The sequence below is a fragment of the Anolis sagrei genome, chromosome 2 (assembly GCF_037176765.1).
Source record: "Anolis sagrei isolate rAnoSag1 chromosome 2, rAnoSag1.mat, whole genome shotgun sequence".
NCBI lineage: Eukaryota > Metazoa > Chordata > Lepidosauria > Squamata > Dactyloidae > Anolis > Anolis sagrei.
In genome coordinates, this window is record NC_090022.1 from 210,876,701 (window position 1) to 210,898,997 (window position 22,297).

Here is a 22,297-nt window from a genome sequence, read left to right on the forward strand (position 1 = left end):
GTTGGAACCCACCCTGGCTCACCCTGGGAAGATAGGGCGGAATACAAATAAAGTTTTATCATCATCATCATCATCATCATCATCATAATGCAGGACTATGACTTTCTATAATTCTCTTCTGAATCTCAAGCTCTGAGGATTACCTGGGAAGGAATCCCACTGGAACATTGCAGCACACCCAAATACCTGGGAGTTACCCTGGACCATTATCTGGCCTACAAGAAGCACTGCCTGAATATCAAGCAAAAAGTGGGCGCTAGAAACAACATTATATGAAAGCTGACTGGCACAACCTGGGAATCACAACCAGATACAGTGAAGACATCTACCCTTGCACTCTGCTGGTAAGTATGCATGCCCAGAGTGGGACACATTTCACCACGCTAAAACAGTGGATGTGGCTCTTAATGAGGCATGCCACATTGTCACGGGGCGTCTGTGCCCTACATCACTGGAGAAATTACAATGTTTACTTGGTATTGCACCACCTGTCATCTGCCGGGAAGTAGCAACCAATAGTGAAAGGACCAAGGCAGTGACATCTCCAGCACATCCCTGTTTGGATATCAGTCAGCACATCAAAGACTTAAATCAAGAAATAGTTTTCTAAGATCTGCAGAGACACTCCCTGGAACACCTCAGCAAGCAAGAGTCCAAAAGTGGCAGGCTAAAACTCAGAACTTCAATCAATGGCTGATACCAAATGAGAGACTCCCTGCTTGGCACACAGAAAACTGGACTACTTGGAAGACACTGAACAGACTGCACTCTGGCACCATGAGATGCAAAGCCAACCTTAAGAAATGGGGCTACAAAGTGGAGTCCATGACATGCGAGTGTGCAGAAGAACAACTCATAGACCACCTATTGCAATGCAGCCTGAACCCTGCCACATGCACAATGGAGGACGTTCTTAAAACAACACGAGAGGCACTCTAAGTGGCCAGCTACTGGTCAAAGAACATTTAATAGAATGCCAACTTTGCAAACTTTGGGTTTTTTTTAAAAAAAAATACAATACAACTGTTTAGTTTGCTCCTGATACGATAAATAAATAATTCTGAATCATTTAGCTCTTTCTCTTTCTATGACATGACCTATGATTTGCCCAGTACGTTTATAGCTAATAGCTTCTTTTTTCTTTTCTAAACACCTTTAAGCTTAATAGGATCTCTTGCAGTGGTTCTCAACCTGGGGTCCCCAGATGTTTTTGGCCTACAACTCCCAGAAATCCCATCTGTTAGGACTTCTGGGAGTTGAAGGCCAAAAACATCTGGGGACCCCAGGTTGAGAACCACTGATCTATTGTGACTTGTGTGTATTAACTCCACCTGGAGTGAAATCACCTTTATTTTTCCAGGCATTACGTTGTTCAGGAGTTGCTACATCATTCGTGAGCAGACAGCCCGAAATAGGGCAAAGCACACCTTTCAAGACAAAGCAACATTATTTTGAGAGTTAAAACCAACTGTTGTTGAAGGGCTCAGCTCCTAAAATCACTGCTTGACAGGAACGACTCATAATGTATGTCCCTACATAAACTGAAATACAGTGAGACTGTTTAGAGTATGAGGTGCAAAATGTAGATGTTTCCCTTTCCACATAACAGGCACACTATTTCCATATGTAAGGAAAAGATCTCCAGGAAGGTCAAACGGTTTCCTGATTTTTTGTTATGAGAAACTTTTACCACTCACAATAACCAGAAACGGACACTCTCTATAAATGGCAAGCACTCGTTCTCCTTACCCAATGTTAGGACTGTGTTGGACTAAAGGCATAAGTAATAAATCTTGCAAGACTGCTTTGTATGCTTCCAGAGAAAAGACTTCTTAGAAAAAAATAGTTTCTGCTTTGTGTATGTGTATGTACAAAACCACATCACTTCACATATTAATAGCCAAGTTATTTTAAGAATGCCTAAGGAACAATTTTCCTCTAGTTGTCAAATTCACTGACCAAAGTAATTTGTCATCAACATAATTTTCATAGTACTATATCATTTTGTCATCTCTTTCTTCTTCTGTTTCGGTCTAGGTCTCATAAATGCGGAATTAGAAAGTAAACAGAACAGAACTGCTTCCAGAAAAGAAGTAACTGCAAAACATACACATACAGACACAATAACCATGAACACATAGCAAACTAAGCCTAGCCTTTTCATCTCTGAATCTTAGCTGGCCTGCCCAATATATTTCACACATGAAATCTATTATAAACCAGGATATATAGGCTAATAGAAAGTATGCTGGCTTCTGTTGAATTATGCTGGCACAATAACAAAAGATTTGCTAAGAATGAGTAAATGTGGTCTGGGAAGAACAACAGTGTATGATTTCCAGGCCTGACATGCAAGCCAGTGAACACTATAAGTCTCATTAAAAGGTTCCATTATAGAAAAGGACAAAATGATTTCCCCATCTCCATAAATCACCTAAAGTCTAGCCAAATGCTCAGGAGCAATGTGAGTAATTCATACACAATGTTTCTTACATTATGCAATGTATTACATTATAATGCATGAATATCATTATATTTAACTGAAGCCAAAAGTTATTATACAAGTTTGAATTTATATTTTTAAAGAAGGTTTTTTTAAAAAGTTTCAAAGGATCACTGTTCCAATAAAAAAACTACTATAATATTCCTCAACCAGAGTTTTTCTTACTTTTTTGTACAGTATTTATTAAATACCACAGCACTCTGAAGTTGGAGAAAGATGCAAGCAAACCCATGAAGGGTAATGAAATGGCATATATGTAGACCAGCTGCACCAACAATGCCATGTTCTCCATGATTAAAAGGAGGAAGTATTTACGCAAATACAGGTATTCCAATATCCGGGGGGAAATCTGAGATATGAACATTCCTGGTCTCAAGCATTTCAGATAAGGGATATGTGCATTTTAATAGAGTTTGTTTGTTTTAACCATGTTGTACCTAACCTCAAGGCAGCTTCTTCTTCTTCTTCTTCTTCTTCTTCTTCTTCTTCTTCTTATTATTATTATTATTATTATTATTTCCAATCTGTAATAACCGTCATGCCATCACAACGGCTCAAGACACCCTTTTTCATTGGACATGGAAAATATGTAGACATAAAGCGGGCATTCTTTACAGTGGCAACTCAGTTGTAGAAATTCCTTCCAAGGGAGGTCATGATTTTTTGGACTTCTGGTAATCAGCCAAGATTGCACAGTTTTGTAAGGTCTTTGCTTCTTAAAAACCAGGGTTGCCCTCTGGTAGTGTTTTAATTGTATGCATTTTAAGTTGTTTTAATTGGTTTGATTTATTATTAAAGAATATTTTTATCTGTTGTACATCAAACTAAGATATGCTACAGAATTATTTACAAAAAGACAAACACATCTTACCTCTGCTTGACAAAGTGCATGAAGTCCTTGTAAGACTAAAGCAGCAGGTGTTGCTTGGTCAGGTTTTGTGCATTCATTCAGAACTTGGGAAATTGCAGCAAGCATATCTGCTCCATGTTGGTAGGGCCTAATCAAATATAAGAGCTACAGTGTTACTTTACAAAGTAGTAGTCCAGATCAGTTTGTTAAAATGCAACAAAGGCCTGTTCTACGCTGCGATATAAATTCCAGATTATCTGCTTTGAACTGGATTATCTAGCAGTGTAGACACATATAATCCAGTTCAAAGCAGATGGTGGACTATCTAATTTGATAATCTCAATTATATATGTAGAAGGGGCCTAAGAGGGAGCCTTGTGGGATCTTGAAGACCAACTCATATTTGGAATAGGTCTGCTTGATCTGCAATCTACTTCATCATATACCTGTTAGTCAGGACCATAGCCGGGGGGGGGGGGTGAGTTAAGGGTTCTAAACACACACATTCCCCGAAAGGGTTCTACCCCCCCCCCCAAAACAAACCCTGGTTTACTCGTGAATTTTAACTGGTTAACCAATTTATGAGTAAACCAGGTTTCTTTTTTAACCATACACATTTCAGGGCAGGGTTGATCTACGGCCCTGCCACTAATATGTATTTCCATGTTTGTCTTCAAGATGCCTGTTCCATGGTCTCCTTCCACCCAGTCAATGGCAGGCTGGGATGCCATGGAAGTGGACAGAAAAGGCAGGTAAGACATGGATTGACTAGACTGTCAGAGCTTTCCAACACTGCATGGGCCCCAGCAGCCAATTAATTTGGATTTATCTCTTATTTTTACAGAGGTCTTGCATAAATCAAGCCACAAACCCAAAGACCCCACCTCTTCTCCTTGAAATCTTTTTGACAGTGGTGGAACAAGGGCTTCTTGAGAAAAACTTAGTACTGGGTGTGTAGCTAGTGACCTTTCCCATCTAATCTTTATCCACTGTCTCTATGCAATAATGGAAACAAATCTGAAAAATCTCTGGCCTGAAAAATTTCAGATAAGTGAGATTCAACTTGTATGATGAACTGAAGAAAGAGAATGTAGATGCAAATGGGAAACAGAGCTCTTGATCTGAAATGTATCCCCATCAAGATATAATATCTGAGCCACACTCTTCTATTTCCTGGGCAAGTTTGGTTCTTGCTTACACCGCTTTGAAATGTTTGTTATGTGAATATCAGAGGAGTTGATAGGACTAAAGCACAGAAGACAGGAATATGAAGTACAGTACACAGAAGAAGCTGCTTTTTCAAGGTAAGGTTAAGGTTTTCCCCTGACATTAAATCCAGTTGTGTCTGACTCTAGGGGTTGGTGTTCATCTCCATTTCTAAATTGAAGAGCCGGCATTGTCCATAGACACCTCCAAGGTCATGTGGTCAGCATGACTGCACTGAGCGCCATTATCTTCCCACCTACTGATCTACTCACATTTGCATGTTTTTGAATTGATAGGTTGGCAGAAGCAGGGGCTAACAGCGGAAGCTCACACCACTCCCCGGATTCAAACCTGCCACCTTTCGGCCAACAAGTTCAGCAGCTCAGCGTGGACCAAAGCCTCCAAACAAACATACCAGCTCCGGACAAACAAGCTTCCTACAACGTGTCCATCACAGGAACAACATACACTTCATTCCTTTCATACTTGTAAAGAGGCTGAACCTTGGGAATGGTATACAGCTGCTTATCTGGTTGAATCCAAATTTCAGATTCTGAGGTTTCAACTGCATTTTCTCTGACAGAGATCTACAGTTTTGCCTTAACCTTCTCCCAAAAGCAACTTTTTGCCTTACCTTTGTTTGCATATGTCTCTGATAGAAGCAGCTTTGGCAACCACTTTTTCCCACTGAGTATCCTTGCTGACAGACAGAGAAGCCATATCAGACATTGCCATGAATCTCTGTAACTCTGGATAAACTCGATCCTAAAAAGAAAGTGATGGAAATGTTTGGTGGCTTCAATGTCCATACTTCAATCACCAGGAGTAGGCAACAGCTTTCTATGTGTGTATACTCAGGAATAAGTCTCAGTGCCATCTAGGCAAGTCCCTGTGTTCAGTTACAACAACAGAAGGAGTTTACAGATTGGACAGCAAAAACCGTGGGATTGCACTCCACCTCAATCCCTGCTGGTGAATATGCTGCAGCATGACAGGAAAACAACACTTTTGCAATTTAAACAAGACACATAAGTGTGTGGCATGAAGTGTTAATGAATTATTACAGGAATATGGAAGTTATATGTCAGCTTGCTTTTAAGGTGGACTGCATGTCCTGGAAACTTATGGGAGAGTGATCTATCTTTAAAAGCAAGACTTACGGTTCCCACACACTTTGGTGACATGATAAAAAGCATCAGTTTTTAGGGGCGCTGCAGAAACCATAAAAGTGGGGATCACACATGCAGTCTGAGGCCCATATTTGATGACCACCCAGTGTTCACACTACACAATGCTATTGTAATCACTGACATCCCACTCTTAAGGAGGTCTCATTGGCACCATATGGTTCCCTAAAATGAAACTTCTCAATCTGGAAATGAAGAGTCTTCAATGTTTTTTTGCCAACCTGTTTCTCCCATAAAGATGTCATCAGTCGTAATGTAACAGCTTGAAGCGTTGGCGTGCTTCCCAACACCTGCAGTGCACGTAAAATCTGTGCCACACAGACCTGGAAAGAAAAATTCTTGCTTTATTTAGTATGCATGTATGGCCACAGTCTCCCCAACATTAAATTCTTAAGCAAAATATGTCCAGGGACACAGCTTTCCCAGCAAATTCAAAATTACTGAGAAGTTAACCCTCTAAAACGATATCCACAGAGCAAAGTTTTACATCAGTGGCTCCACAATTTAGCATTACTATGGAAGCCAAGGAAACAGAATGGTCTTTTTAAAATGGTAGATATTTGTTCAACAATTCTATGTTGAGACTGATAATCTCGCAACCTCCAGTTTTCACTATGTAGAGTAGAGGGAATTGTCTTTCCACGGTATATACAAATACCTTTACATTTCCTATTCAGTTTGGTATAATGTGAATGGTATCCATATCATATTGTGCTATTTTATAGATTCAATTTGAAAACTGCATTTATTGTGTATGATAAATAGGGCCACCATCATTAACAGAACAATAAACTGTTTCCACTTCCATATCTAGTATGAAAAAGTAATATAATATTATAATAGTTTAATTAAAGATAATAAAAGAAAATACATATGTAAGAAAGAAACATGGATGCAACATGATGTTCCTAACCCACTACTGGTGTTTAGATGAATTCGTGTATTTTGACCTGTTTATTATACAAGATAACTCTCCAATTATACGCACTTTTACACCTTTGATCAATCAATGGCCAGATTGTCCTGAATTTGACAGAATAAAACTCTAACCTACTTCTTCCATGGGTTTCCAAACATCCCTGTTAACATGTATTTTCCTATAAAATTGTTCTGCCATTCACCAGCTCCCTGTGTAAAGTTGCCCTGAAGCAAACAATGCTGCAGTAATATTTGAGCAATGAAAATCACAGAAGTGTGTTACTCACAAAAATAACATAAATCCACAAGGATTCCCATTTAGAAAAAAGCATTACATGGCTAAAAAAGGTAAAGGTAAAGATTTCCCCTAACATCAAGTCTAGTTGTGTCCGACTGTGAGGGGTGGTGCTCATCTCCACTTCTAAGCTGAAGAACAAGTCTTGTCCGTAGACCCCTCAAAGGCCATGTGGCCAGCATAACTGCAGGGAGTACCGTTATCTTCCTGCAGAAGCGGTACCTATTGATCTACTCACACTTATATGTTTTTTTAACTGCTAGGTTGGCAGAAGCTGGCACTAACAGCAGGAGCTCACCCCGCTCCTCGGATTTGAACCGCCAAATTTTGTTCAGTAAGTTCAGTAGCTCAGCGGTTTAACCCACTATGCCACCAGGGACCCATTACATGGCTAGTAATAGCTAAAATAAAACCATCAGGTTAGTAATAATTTGACAACACATCTGTAAATTCCCTTTTCATCATCTCTACTCTACTTGAAAGTAGCAAATGAATTTAGGATATTGGAGTCAACTATAATTCATGTAAATGATTGTAGATGTCTTAGACAACTGTTGCTTCCGACATTTTTTTTACTTAAAAAAAATCAATTTCCATACCCTGCCAAATGAATGTAAGAAGTTAAATATTCATGCTGACCTTGTGCACGCCCAAAGCAGGCAAGGTATACAAGATATTCCGGCACAGTGTTGGCTCCAGTGGTCTTCCCAACTTAAACATCAAGACTGGAATCAGATTTGGCACCTAATATAAGCACAATACATGAAAAACATAGTATTCTATACAATAAGCTGCTTGACAGTAATAATAAAACATTGCCTCCATTTTGTGACAAATTCTACAAGACTTCAGGAAATAATTGACTATCAATATAAATTCCAAAAATTACTGCCAGAGGGATATGGAAAGATTTTCTGGAGTGCTTCAAAATTCAGGGCTAAGTGATCTGTGGCAATGATAATTTCCAAGGCCCTTTTATTTCCAACAATTCCACTCATTAATTGCCAGTGGAGCATTAGAAAGATTTCCATTTCAGTTTTACTATCTGCTTCCAGACTGAAACTCTCTCTGAATGTTTGAGGTTTCCTCCCCATCCTGCCCTTAACTTCAATTATTGTAATTTTAGAACTCAGTGACCCCAACTTTGGATGTTTATGTTGGCTAGAAACCAGTGAATAAAATCAAACCAAGCCCCTTACATTTTAGCCAAAAGATACACAAATACTATAATAGTCAATGTAGCCTCAAATTTTAAAACTGCCTACGGAATCAGAATTCAATAAACCAACTGGGGCAGTTTGAATAAGGACTCGAGCCAGCTCTGGTGGGATTAGAACCTTCTTCCAGCCTGGTGCTAAATTACTAAATGGTATAATTTGCAAGATTTTGGCAGGTCTGTTAATAACGTCCCGGAGGTCTTTCATTTTTAAGGCTGCTGTAAGTTGAAGATGATTTGATGGCAACTAAGAATAACAAAATTAAATTTGGATGATTTTTTTTACAGATATTTAAATTATGTGCTACAGTCCCCTTTAGTACTCCCAGCACCTTCATTTCTAATCCGTGACTTCCAGATCACATGGGTTTTGTTCAATTATCATATCACATACAATGGCCTAGAAATAACTCTTTTAATGTGACTTTCCCCAGGGATAGCAAAAGCAACGTAATGTCTTTTGAGTTTTCAACAGTAAAATAAATTTTGGTTAACAAGCTTAGTTGCATCTCTTCTTCATTTTCCATACCTTGGAAAAACACAGTTTTTTAAAAAATGTTTTGAATGCAATGTTTTTTTACTTGTTTTCTATTAAAAATTTCAATGTATACATCAGAAAAGAAAGAAGAGAGAAAACGGGACAGAGAAGAAAAAGAAATAAAGGGGGCGATAAAGTTATTGTTAGTAGATTAAACCGTGACAATTATTAAATACTAGCTTGGGGACCCGGCGTTGCCCGGGTTATTAGAGAAAGTGGGTAATGGCGGTTCTGTATGCCAAGTTTGGTCTTTATTGGTCTTTGGATAATGGCAGCATTATTTTCAGGAAGTGAGTGAAGTATTTGAAGTCCCATCATCCATGGGCCATCCTCCTACAAACAGCAGCAGGATATAGAGTGGGTCATGGGAGCTCTGTGTGCCAAGTTTGGTCTTTATCGGTCATTAGATGAGGGTGGCAGTGGTGTCAGTAAGTGAGTGAAGGTACTGCAAGTCCCATCATCCAAAGTCCATCTCCTTTCAAACTGCAGCAGGATGTAGAGTGGATCATGGGGGCTCTGTGTGCCAAGTGTGGTCTTGATTGGTCATTAGAAGAGGGTTGCAGCAATCTTTGGAAGGGAGTGGAGGTACTTGAAGTCCCATCATCCATGGTCTGTCCTCCTCCAAACTGCACCAGGATGTAGAGTGGGTCATTGGAGCTCCATGTGCCAAGTTTAGTCTTGATTAGTCATTGGCGAGGGTCTCAGTGGTCTCAGGAAGTGAGCAAAGGTACTGCAAGTCCCATCATCCATCTCCAAAGTTTTCCAAATAACACCAGGACGTAAAGTGGGTCATGAGAGGTCTATGTGCCAAGTTTGGTCTTGATCCGTCTTTGGATGAGGTTTGCAGAGGTCTCAGAATGTGAGTGAAGGTACTGGAAGTTCCATCATCCATGGTCCACCCTTCTCCAAAACTGCAGCAGGATGTAGAGTGGGTCATGGGGTCTCTGTGTGCCAACTTTGGTCTTGATTGGTCATTAGATGAGTTTTGCAGCAGTCTTGGGTAGTGTGGGTACTTGAAGTCCCATCATCCATGGTCTGTCATCCTCCAAACTGCTCCAGGATGTAGAGTGGGTCATTGAAGCTCCATGTGCCAAGTTTAGTCTTGATGAGTCATTGGCGAGGGTCTCAGTGGTCTCAGGAAGTGAGTGAAGTGACTGCAAGTCCCATCATCCATTGTCAAATTCTTCCAAACCGCACCAGGATGTAGAGTGAGTTATGCGGGCTCTCTGTGTAAATTGTGGTCCTGATCCATCATTGTTGGCAGTTATAATGGTCTTAGGAAGGGAGTGCAGGTATTGCAAGTCCCATCGTCCATGGTGCATCCTCCTTCAAACTGCACCTGGATGTAGAGTGCGTCATGGAGACTCGGTGTGCCAAGTTTGGTATTTATTGGTAATTGGATGAGGGTTGCAGTGGTCTCAAGAATTGAGCAATGGTACTGCAAGTCCCATAATCCACGGTCCATCCCCGGCCAAACCACACCAGGACGTAAAGTGGGTCATGAGAGGTCTCTGTGCGAAGTTTGGTCCTGATCAGTCATTGGATAAGGTTAACAGCGGTCTCAGAATGTGAGTGGTGGTACTGCAAGTCCCATCATCCATGGTTCATACTCCTCCAAACTGCAGTAGGATGTAGAGTGGGTGATGGGGGCTCTGTATGCCTATTTCGGTCTGTATTGGGAGTGTTCTGACCCAGCCCCCTTTGGCCTTTCCTTTCCTCTCTTTCTCATCTCGGAATGTTGGATTTGAGGCTGGCCAATGAGAGACCATATGCAAATTTCCTTCTGTCATGCCCCGTTTCTGCCATGAACCCTCTTCTCCACCAGGGGCTCCTATTGAAGCTGCCCAATCAGAGACCATATGCAAATAGCACCACAGCGGCAGCCAATCAGAACGCTGGCACATACACTTCCGCCCTCCCGCCCTCCACAATTCCTCTGTCCGATACAAACACTCTTCTTTATTATATAGATAGACTAGCTTGGGGACCTGGCATTGCCCGGGTTATTAGAGAAAGTGGGTAATGGTGGTTCTGTATGCCAAGTTTGGTCTTTATTGGTCTTTGGATAACGGCTGCATTATTTTCAGGAAGTGAGTGAAGGTACTTGAAGTCCCATCATCCATGGCCCATCCTCCTACAAACAGCAGCAGGATATAGAGTGGGTCATGGGGGCTCTGTGTGCCAAGTTTGGTCTTTATCGGTCATTAGATGAGGGTGGCAGTGGTGTCAGTAAGTGAGTGAAGGTACTGCAAGTCCCATCATCCAAAGTCCATCCCCTTTCAAACTGCAGCAGGATGTGGAGTGGATCATGGGGGCTCTGTGTGCCAAGTTTGGTCTTGATCGGTCATTAGAAGAGAGTTGCAGCAATGTTTTGAAGGGAGTGGAGGTACTTGAAGTCCCATCATCCATGGTCTGTCCTCCTCCAAACTGTAGCAGGATGTAGAGTGGGTCATTAGAGCTCCATGTGCCAAGTTTAGTCTTGATTAGTCATTGGCGAGGGTCTCAGTGGTCTCAGGAAGTGAGCAAAGGTACTGCAAGTCCCATCATCCATCTCCAAATTTTTCCAAACAACACCAGGATGTAAAGTGGGTCATGAGAGGTCTATATGCCAAGTTTGGTCTTGATCCGTCATTGGATGAGGTTTGCAGAGGTCTCAGAATGTGAGTGAAGGTACTGGAAGTTCCATCATCCATGGTCCACCCTTCTCCAAAACTGCAGCAGGAGTAGAGTGGGTCATGGGGGCTCTGTGTGCCAATGTTGGTCTTGAGTGGTCATTAGATGAGTTTTGCAGCAGTCTTGGGTAGTGGAGGTACTTGAAGTTCCATCATCCATGGTCTGTCGTCCTCCAAACTGCTCCAGGATGTAGAGTGGGTCATTGAAGCTCCATGTGCCAAGTTTAGTCTTGATGAGTCAATGGCGAGGTCTCAGTGGTCTCAGGAAGTGACTGCAAGTCCCATCATCCATTGTCAAATTCTTCCAAACCGCACCAGGATGTAGAGTGAGTTATGCAGGGTCTCTGTGTAAATTGTGATCCTGATCCATCATCGTTGGCAATTGTAATGGTGTTAGGAAGGGAGTGCAGGTATTGCAAGTCCCATCGTCCATGGTGCATCCTCCTTCAAACTGCACCTGGATGTAGAGTGTGTCATGGAGACTCAGTGTGCCAACTTTGGTATTTATTGGTAATTGGATGAGGGTTCAGTGGTCTGAAGAATTGAGCAATGGTACTGCAAGTCCCATAATCCATGGTCCATCCCTGGTCAAACCACACCAGGACGTAAAGTGGGTCATGAGAGGTCTCTGTGCGAAGTTTGGTCCTGATCAGTCATTGGATAAGGTTAACAGCGGTCTCAGAATGTGAGTGGTGGTACTGCAAGTCCCATCATCCATGGTTCATAGTCCTCCAAACTGCAGTAGGATGTCGAGTGGGTGATGGGTGATAGGCACTGTGTGCCTATTTCGGTCTGTATTGGGAGTGTTCTGACCCAGCCCCCGGCCTTTCCTTTCCTCTCTTTGTCATCTCGGAATGTTGGATTTGAGGCTGGCCCATCAGAGACCATATGCAAATTTCCTTCTGTCATGCCCCGTTTCTGCCATGAACCCTCTTCTCCACCAGGGGCTCCTATTGAAGCTGCCCAATCAGAGACCATATGCAAATAGCACCGCAGCGGCAGCCAATCAGAACGCTGCCACATACACCTTCCGCCCTCTGTCCGCCCTCTGTCCTATACAAACAAACACTCTTCTTTATTATATAGATAGATAGATATAGATGTCACAAAAGAGGAAAAAGGGTAAAAAAAAAAGGAGGAGAGGCAATTATCAATGTACAAAGTCTTCTTAATGTCCTTATTATATTGGAAAAAATGATTTTAAAAAGCCTTTTTAAAAGCATTTTTTTCTTTTTTAATACATTGATTTTTTCATATCAATTATAAGCATTATATTTCCATGTATCAACTATTGTAAAATATGTTATCACTAAATAGCCATATCTTCTTCCAGTACTATCTCACAATCTTCTAGTCTCTTATTCCAATTCCTTTTCATTAAAAGTTTATCTTCATTATTATTATTATTATTATTATTATTATTATTATTATTATTATAAAATACAGCTTTATATTTCAGTAGAATTCAATAAATATTAAATTTATCTCTAATAATTATATATGCATTAAATTATTTATTTTAAATATTTGAATTTTAATAGTTATATAGTAAATCGAAAAATTTAATCTGTTAGTAAATGAGTACACATTTGCAAAAATTATTATATTTAACTATCTTCATTTCTATGTTTTTAAAGAGTACATAAAATCTTTATGTATTTTTTAAAAAAATTAAAAAAGAAGAGAGAAGAAAAACCCTGTTGTAGTCATTGTCTTCTAGTTATTTATAAAATCCATGAAAGGTTTCAATTCTTCCTGAAATTTTTGGGTGTCTACTTGTTGTAGAGGCAAATTTAATTTGTTCATTTCAGCCATCTCAAAAGTCTTTGGTAATCCGGTATTCTGATGTTGATATATTTTGCTGTTTCCATAATTTTGCATATTCAATTCTAGCTGCTGTCATTATGTGAGGAAAATTCTTTCCTATTGCTTGAATATCTGCTTGTCAAACAATCTCAATTTTAAACATTCTGGTTTCAATGGGATTTGAATCTTTAAAATAGTTTCAATATCTCTATGTGTATTTATCCAGAATTTCTTTGCTCTTGGGCAAGTCCATCACAGATGGTAGAAAGTTCCAGTCTTTTGGTTACACTTCCAACATCGACTGGACGTTTTATACATATTTGCTACCTTTTCTGGTGTTATATACCATTTATATATCTTTTTACCAATATATATATATATATATATTGATGGTATAGCTTCTTGAGTCATTTCTTCCAGAGTTCTTCCCATTCTTTAAGTTTTATTGTTCAGTCCAGATTTTTTTGCCATTGGATCATACCTGTTCAACTATAAAGTCTTTCTGAAGGAATTGATATAGTTTTCCTATCTGTTTGTCTTTTATCTGTTGTAACAGGTTCCAATGACTCTCAGATTCTTATATACCTTTTCTATGATCTAACTGATGTTTTTGTTGAAGTTGGTAATAATGGAACCATGTCTTTGTATAATCTTCTTTCTACAGATCCTTATAGTGTTTTTAGTTTCTGTGGTCCCCCCTTATCTAATAATTATTTATAAAATACATATTCTCTCCTTGGTGTTCCTAACTGTAGAAATGCCTATTACGGTTTCATCCATTCCAGTATTTCATCATGAAAAAGTATTTTATATTCATTCCATATTCTCATCAATTAGTTTCTTATCCAGTGTTTCTTAAAGTCAACATCCGATTTCATTTTGCCATATATCAAATATGCATGCCAACTATACCTTAAATCTGTTCCTTCAACTGTTAATAATCTTTTGTTGTTGTTTTTTTAATTCTTTAATCCATGTCCATACAGCTGCATCATAATATAGTTCCAAAATTACTGTATAAAATGATGCTCTTCGTGGCTATAGAGGAAATTAATTGTAGTGCTAACTAACAAATGACTCAGAGATTGCTTTATTTAAGACAAATGGTCAGTCTGTTTTAAAGTTGTTTGGAAGAACACCTTAAACATTTAATCAAAATGAGCAAATGTGAAAATCTGTCAGTTTCATTTGCAATCCTGTTGGTGAGTTGGGTTCTGAATGTTTTCCCCCTTCCCAAATGAACACCTATAGTTTAATGTACATTTCCCCCATGTACATGTTTTTCAACACATGTTTTTTTACTTCTCTACAAAAGTACTCAGTTTTCATCAGGTGTATGTTTTAAATGAATGCATGGTTTTATATGTGTTTTCCAATGCTGAAATCCATCACAAGCCTCACTAATTGCATGGCATTCCAATGCAGGATGCATATTGTCCCAATGCATGTGGGAATATCACTAAATGGATATTCTTGTATGAAACTTAATGAATTTTCCTTCACTACATGAGCAAGGGTTGCCTAGCAAAGGACTTGTTTACACAAGCCAAAACTCTCAGGCTCATTATGAATGGAAGGCTTGCAATCTTCTCCACAGACAGCTACTTTCAGTGAGTATCCTGGGGTTTTATCTCAGAGTGATTTCTCAATCTTTGCCCACTTTGGATAAAGTCAGGGCTACTCGGGGGTATCCCATGGCTTCAGGGTGGTTAGTTCCTATTTGGCCCAATCCACTGTACAGACAGGACGCTAATACCATCACCCTTTCCTGGTACTGAACAGCACATAGAATGGGACAGATCATGTGTGTTGCTTCCACTGTGGAGCTCTCTGCTGACTTTAAAAATAAGATATTCATGTGACCAAGAAAAAGAAGGTCACACTCTTTTTCCTTATCACACAGGGGCTCCATTCCAAAACCTTGGTTAGCTAGCAGCAGTAGTTATAGTGGAAACACTAAGAAGTCAAGATTTGTGTCACTTGAGCAAAACCGCTATATTCCCCCACCAACCGACGCTGCAATGGTGGTGGAACTGAGAGAAGGATTTCTCCTGAGGATCTCAGGGCCAGGGCAGAATTGCACAAGAAAAAGCCTTACTCCTCTTCACACCTGTACTACTGAGATAGATGTAACAGCGAGGCTAGCTGATACAAGTTGGCTCACAGCACATATGGAATAAGATGATTTCCCTCATCTCCTACCTAGAATAGTTATTTATTAAGGCAATTAGGGAAATTTGAAATAACACACTAAATAACTTGCAAACTGATCCATCTGGGCCTATTTCCATGCTGCTTGAACATCTGAGCCGTTTTTGTTAACGGGATAAGTATTAAAATATTCTGAACAACAAAAGCATTGTGTCAAAGGGATTTTATGAAGTTGTCTGTCTCTACCATACATCCTGAATTCCATGGGGTCAGGCCAAGATCAAGACTAAAAGTTGAATAGGCTGGAGAGACATCCAATTAAGCTTTTGATAAGTAACTGGAGCAGTGCAATAAGTGATCATGAATCAATGTGATTGATGAATGGAACGGCCGTGGTTCATGATCTGGATGGCGTGATTTTAATTGAGGTTTAAGATTTTTTTGTTTTAATTGTTTGGTTTTAATTGTAATTATTTATTTTAATATATGTGTATATGGCATTGAATTGATGCCTACTGTAAGGCTGCCTTGAGTCCCCTCCGGGGTGAGAAGGGCAGGGTATAAATATGGTAAATAAATAAATAATAAATAAAACAGTACAGCAGACCAGAGAAGTCTCATCCAAGTATGAAAAGTGGAGGATAGAAAACTAAAAGATGTATTTGAAGAAAAGGAAAGAAAAGTTGCTATCGAGTTCAGACAGAAAGCTAAGGAGCAGGTCCAAAAAGGCGTGAGCAAGTGGGACAAAACAGGCATCAGGTCCTGACAAAGAGGTAACCATATTCAGAAGTGGGAAGAACATCTCTATCACAAGACTTTTCAAGTCAGGTGCTCACCAGCCTTATCCTATGGCCGTCTACTTGATTCATTGGATGATACTGTCTTAATCAGAGCAGGATAAAACTGGGAATAATTAAACTGAATCAAGTTCAGTCCAGATGCAGAAGAAGAGAGAAATAAACTTTGAGAAAAGCAACATAGACCTTCTCCAAAGCCATAATGTTTTGATTTTATTACAATGCAATTTGTGGGGAGGCAGGGGAGATATTGCTGGAATATTATACTTCTTTTTGTCCTGAAGGGTTTTGTCTCTTTTTTGTTCATTTTTAATCCCATTAATGGCTTACGATTATTCACGCAACTTTCTCTCTGATCTTAAAAAGTTTTCAGATGATAAATATTTTATTTGAAATTAGCATAACTTCAAACAGAAAGCAAGTACTCCAAAAGTTGAATGCTTCCAAACACCATGAGGCGATTCCTGTAATGCCCAACTTGGCAAGAATCACAGAAGTTACTTTTAACACAATATAACACAGACATGATTGCCAAGGAAACACACAAAAAAAGCATTTATTGTTTCTGCGGTCAATGCTTTTGCAACCTCTTTGCCACAGAATATATTGGATTAAAAAGGATATTTGATGAAAATTGAGTATTTTAGAAAACAAAATGCCCTGGATGATATTCATTGTTAGTTCTACCAAGATCTACAGAAATTCGGAGTGGGATGTAGCCAATCTCTTTCATCTCTGAAGCTTACATGTTTGACTATAAATTTATTTCTTGCACCATTCCACAGTTAGGATAAACCATCTTCCATCTAGGATTTGAATATCTGACTGTATACTTGTCTTTGTCTGTACAGCAAAAAACAAAATCAATGCTTCTTTATGCTTTTTTTTATCAACAACACTCGCTTTTAGAAAAAAAAATAACAAGCACAAAATCCAGCCCTTGTCAATGCTAAATGAGCATTTAGTCTTCTTCAATTTTTTCAACAGTTTTCCAACAGCCACCCTCCAGATTCATTAACTCTTGATGCATAGGAACAGGCTCAGAAAGCCCCTGAATGTGTTGCTAAGCAACGCAGCATTTTCAATTCCTCGCCATCCCCAAAGATTCAGCAGCTAGGTCAACCTTCTCCATTAGGTGCCTGACAAAAGATTTACAGGATTTGCTTTTCAAAAAAGTAGGGAAAAGGGAGGGATCTGCATTTCTAAACAACCCGGAATCTCTATAAAAGTTTGTCTTGCAACCAGACTTAACAGCTGTGCGTGAGATTATTAGCATGGATCCAAAAACGTTATTTCATAAAATAAGAACTATTCTACACATAAAGACTTTCTGGCTAGAACTTGGCTTGGGCCTTCAGCCACGCGACTGGGAAGACAATAGCAATATACACTCACAGAGTGATTTCTCAGACTTTAAAAATTATTTTGCTAAACGTAATTATTTCTAAAATTGCAGATTCAATATCTCCAACCACTGAGCTGTAGCAAACTTTCTTCCCAGAAAAAAAACATAGGATTGAGTTGCTAGGTAGGGTGAGGTTTCCTCAGAATATTATTTAATGGAACCCACACATCCATTAAAACTGAGAATATTTAAGGGGGGGATCCAGTCTAATTTAAAAAAAAACTCCCATTGTGTGTCTTAATCTATATCATTTTCCAACCCCCAATTGCAGAGCATAAAAATACCAAAGGACTGTTTGTGGGTGCTGAATCAAGATTACTCCACAATACTCAGAAAACCTTGTCTTCACATGGTTTGTTCTCTGTTGGAATCAACTGTATATGTTTGAAAAGAATATTGAAAACAGCAATGCAATTAAATTTGAAGGACAGTTTTTCTCCTTGCCATCATTGTAAGCTACTAGACTATAATATTTAACAAAATAATTACCTAAACTAGTCTGTGTTTAAAAAAAAAATCAGCATATTTTCTTTGGTTGAAAAAGTGTCCTGAATGAATTGATCAGTTGTGAAAATGAAAATTGGAAGAGGAAATACAGTTCTCAGAATGTTTGGTTTTTAAAATGATGTCTATATTTGTATGAAAAGAGCTTGCTTGGTGTCTCCTTAAAGTAAGAACAACAACAAAAAAACTAAAAAGTTACTTCCAGACTTAGTTTGTTTTCTTTTCCATTAGGTGCCTGACAAAAGATTTACAGGATTTGCTTTTCAAAAAAGTAGGGAAAAGGGAGGGATCTTTTCCCTACTTTTTTGGGAAAAGAGGGAAAAGAGTAGGGAAACTGAAATGTAGTCTCAATTTTACCATAATAAAGGTGCCCATGCAGCCATGCCAGCAAAACACGACTTGGAGGTACCTACGAACAACAGACTCCTCGGTTTGAAAATGGAGCAAGAGCACCTCCCCATGGCCAGAGTTGAGCACCACCTCCAGAAAGCCCGAGATGAAAGGGGAAGCCTTTACCTTTGTTTTGTGTATTGTATGTAATTGTTCTTCCATTGTATTAAGGCCACTGAATATTTGCCTATCTGCGTGTATTGTAATCCGCTCTGAGTCCTCTAAGGGAGATAGATTTTTCTGTCTAGAGACTGCCATTTGGGCAGCTTCCAAGATCATTTATTCATATGCGCTTTTGCTGTTCTAATCATGTTTCATGGTTGTTAAAGAGAAATATGTTTCTCACATTATTCAAAAGAATGTAAGAGGATACAGAAGACAAGTTCAACGTTCCCTGGGGAAAGACACAAGGAGTAGCTCTTGCTCATAAAGGGCCCTAGCCTTGTTCTCTGAGACCTACCACAAAGGACACTGTCCGAAGCCTACGGATATTGTCCAATGTCTACTGGGACATTTCACAATGTTATGCACCATCTGCAACATCTTTTCTGTAACGCTAGAACAGTATATTAAATGTACCCCAAAAGCAAAGTTGCACAGGAAATCTATCATTCAAGTTATTAATGAACACCTTGCCATCATGTGCATCAGGCCTAGAAAGAAATTATCCAGATGTTACTGAATGTCACCTTCCATTAGTGCCAGTTAGTTTGCCCAAAAGCCAGAAATGATGACCCAAATGCTAGTAGAATAACGTCTGGAGAGCTACAGGTTTCCCATCCCTGGTACCCAACCATTAAAAGTGAAAAACTTCCGCAGTGAAATGACTTAACAGGCTAGTCCAATTACAGAAAACCTGCCATTAAATTCTCAGTCTTTTCTCTAGTCATAAAAATGGGGTGGGGGGGGAGGGGAAGAACCTAAATAATAAAAATTATTTATGTTTTACAACACCTTGGGGCCTTAAGAACATTTACAGATGACACCTGTCCTGCAGCCTGCACATCTTTTCATTCTGCTCTGTCTTGAAATCTGTGTACTCTGTACTTTCAACTTTTAACCTTTTAGCAAGAAATTCAGCAAAAATACATTCATAGGATTATGTTCATTTTACCAAACATTCCCTGGTTTCAAGATCAGAGGATTTAGAATACGGTCATTACTGTTTAAGGTACTTTTCAGCCAACAAAACTAAGTTTTATAGGTTTTTGTTTTTTTAAAGAAAGTATCTAACCTCTCCCAAAATAAGACCACATTTTGCTTGATCCTTAACCTTTTATTTTTAATCCAAAATAAAGAAGAAATATATCTTCAGATGAATTTCCCAGAAAGGTGTCATTTACAGGCCAAATATTTTATTGCTGTAGTTGAGATATCCATAAAAGGTTGAATATCCTCCAGAGACTCATAATCCACTAATAATGGTAATAGATCTTATGTTACAATGCACGAATGGTCTTTCAGCCAAATAATTTATTTTATTTTTCCTTTAGCAGCCTGGTTAGATTCACACAACAGCATTTTTGTTTTTGTATCGCACAAAAGGAATCAATTCATCTTATTAGAAAAAAAATGTAATAAAAATCCTATTGTGAACAGAACAAATGAGTATTGGCTCCACAGTAGTTTTATTTTAGTTGAAAGAATGCTATATGCACTCTTGAGTTTTGTGTACTTCACAACACTGCTCCACACCATGATTCCTCCATACCGTGCTTAATATGGTATACTGAAAACAGATTCATCATATTAAGGAGATCAGCCATGGAACAGTCAAATGAGTTAACACTGAGTTCAAATATACTTTCACCTAAGCCACCATTTACACTTAATATTAGTTTCATACCACTTTTAACTGTTATAGCTTGATCCTACAGAATCCTGGGATATGCAGCTTGCTATGTTCCATAGAATTTGATATTAGAAAACTCTAGTCAAGACCCTGTCTACAGAGAATTCCAAAGGTATTTCCAAACAATGAACCTTTGTACTGTATTGATTTGAGTACTAGACTACATTGTTCGAATCCCCATGGAAGGCAAATGGCTGACCATGAGCAAGTCACACTCTTTCAGCCTCAATGGGAAGCTATGGCAAACATGGCATCCTCCCACCCCACCCCCAAAAAATCGTTCAAGCAAAACTCAATTACTGGTCCACACATGATCAACTTAACAGTGGAAAAGAGATACACTTACTGACAGCAAACCATCAATTCAAATCCGCCTTCCAATACTAATTGCCTGTGTGGTTTGGATAATTTAACTAACAATCCATCTGTTTAAAAAGATTACAATGATAAAAGACCCAAGTCCAGATAGACTATCAGCAAAATATTATAAGAAATTTGAAAATGAATTACTTCAACCACTAAAGGTGGTATGTGAACAGTTATTAGGAAAAGGAAATCCAGACTCTTGGGGAAATGTCTCTATCACAGTGATTCATAAAGAAGATAGAAATGAGATATTAACAAATACTTATAGAGCTGTGTTTCTCCGTTCCCAGGGCCCTTGTGCCCACTTTGTGCTGGTCAGTGACTGGGACATTGTACTGTATTGACTTATACACCTATTTCATTACTACTTATTTGTTATTTGCTACTATTTTGGTTGTGTAACATAACTATAGTGGTGGAGATTTACACTATGCTGAAGCAGTATAGAATTTCAACCAGGCAATATAAAGGACTGATGACATTCCTTGAAGAACCAACATGAAATATCTTTATGTTAAATCTGATGTAACATGTTCGAAGGTACTTTGGCAGCAAGATACAGGAGACCGATGAGATAAGTATCTTGAGAGGGAAGCAACAACTTGTATGAAGGTTTTAAAAAGAGAATCTTTTTTTGAGAATGACACCATATTGCTGGCTCCATAATTGCTTTATTGCATTGGCTAATTAGAAAACACCAGGACTCTTGGTAGAAAAGCATTTCAAATTGTACCTTTAAACCTAAAACATAAAGGTAACCGTCTACAGCTCCCATTACAGATGGAACATGAATCAGTTAGAGGGTTTTTAAAAATATATATTTTTTCAGCTTCAAGATGTACAGAAATATCCCCAATTCACATAGACACAATCTGTTGTAAATCTAAAAATAAATTTTGATGGAAAACATGCATCTTGCTACATCATGGTAATAACATATGCATATCTCTGGAATCCTACCAAGACACTTCAATAGGATTCAGAAACATCTCAAGCAGTAATTGACAGGTGAAGATCTCCAGTGCAAGGCAATAACCTCAGGGAAGCATATTTTGGCTGTCATGAAAATACAGCAAATAGTAATTCAATTTGTTATGAATATATTTGTACCATTAGAGATAGGGAGAGGTGCTTGAGAGTTTTTCTACTTCTTAAATAACTTGGTTGGCTTCAGAGTTTATGTAAGTAAACATTTGTGTGTGATTGCCACCGTCCGCTACTCCAGGCAGCAAAATATCATGGCACAACCTAGAAGGTTCATGATCTTCATAGGTCCTACTATATGTTTCCTTTTTAAAATGTCTTAGCAAAACAATATTGTTCACAAAGGAAACAAGGATATCGCTAATATAATTCAATCTTATGTGGTTATTTCCTGAAAGTTGAGCTCTATGATCACAGTTTAATTCCAAGCATGTTAATTGCAGCATCTTATTACAAGGTTGCTCAGTTGCACTTCTTTGGGAAAATCATTCATTATTTCAGTGTGTACTCAATTGATAATAATTGGCTATTTTAAAATATATATATATCAAAACAGCAGATTTCATATGCAGACAATTAACTTTATTGCAAAATGGCAAGCCTGCCTTCAGGCTTCTTCCAGATGTCAACATGTAAACACTTTGTGGGTCACAAATA

The 22,297-nt window shown here is 38.8% G+C and overlaps 1 protein-coding gene across 2 annotated transcripts in view; it reads right to left on the minus strand.

Moving 5' to 3' along the window:
- FOCAD (focadhesin) overlaps window positions 1-22,297 on the minus strand; it is a 147,167-nt gene that overhangs the window by 90,920 nt on the left and 33,950 nt on the right. For both annotated transcript variants that reach the window (XM_060762447.2, XM_060762446.2), the window contains exons 12-15: window positions 7,599-7,703; window positions 5,968-6,069; window positions 5,194-5,324; window positions 3,375-3,501 (exon numbers count right to left, since the gene is read on the minus strand). In XM_060762447.2, the coding sequence (XP_060618430.2) occupies window positions 3,375-3,501; window positions 5,194-5,324; window positions 5,968-6,069; window positions 7,599-7,703 (465 nt within the window). The remainder of the gene's footprint in view (window positions 1-3,374; window positions 3,502-5,193; window positions 5,325-5,967; window positions 6,070-7,598; window positions 7,704-22,297) is intronic.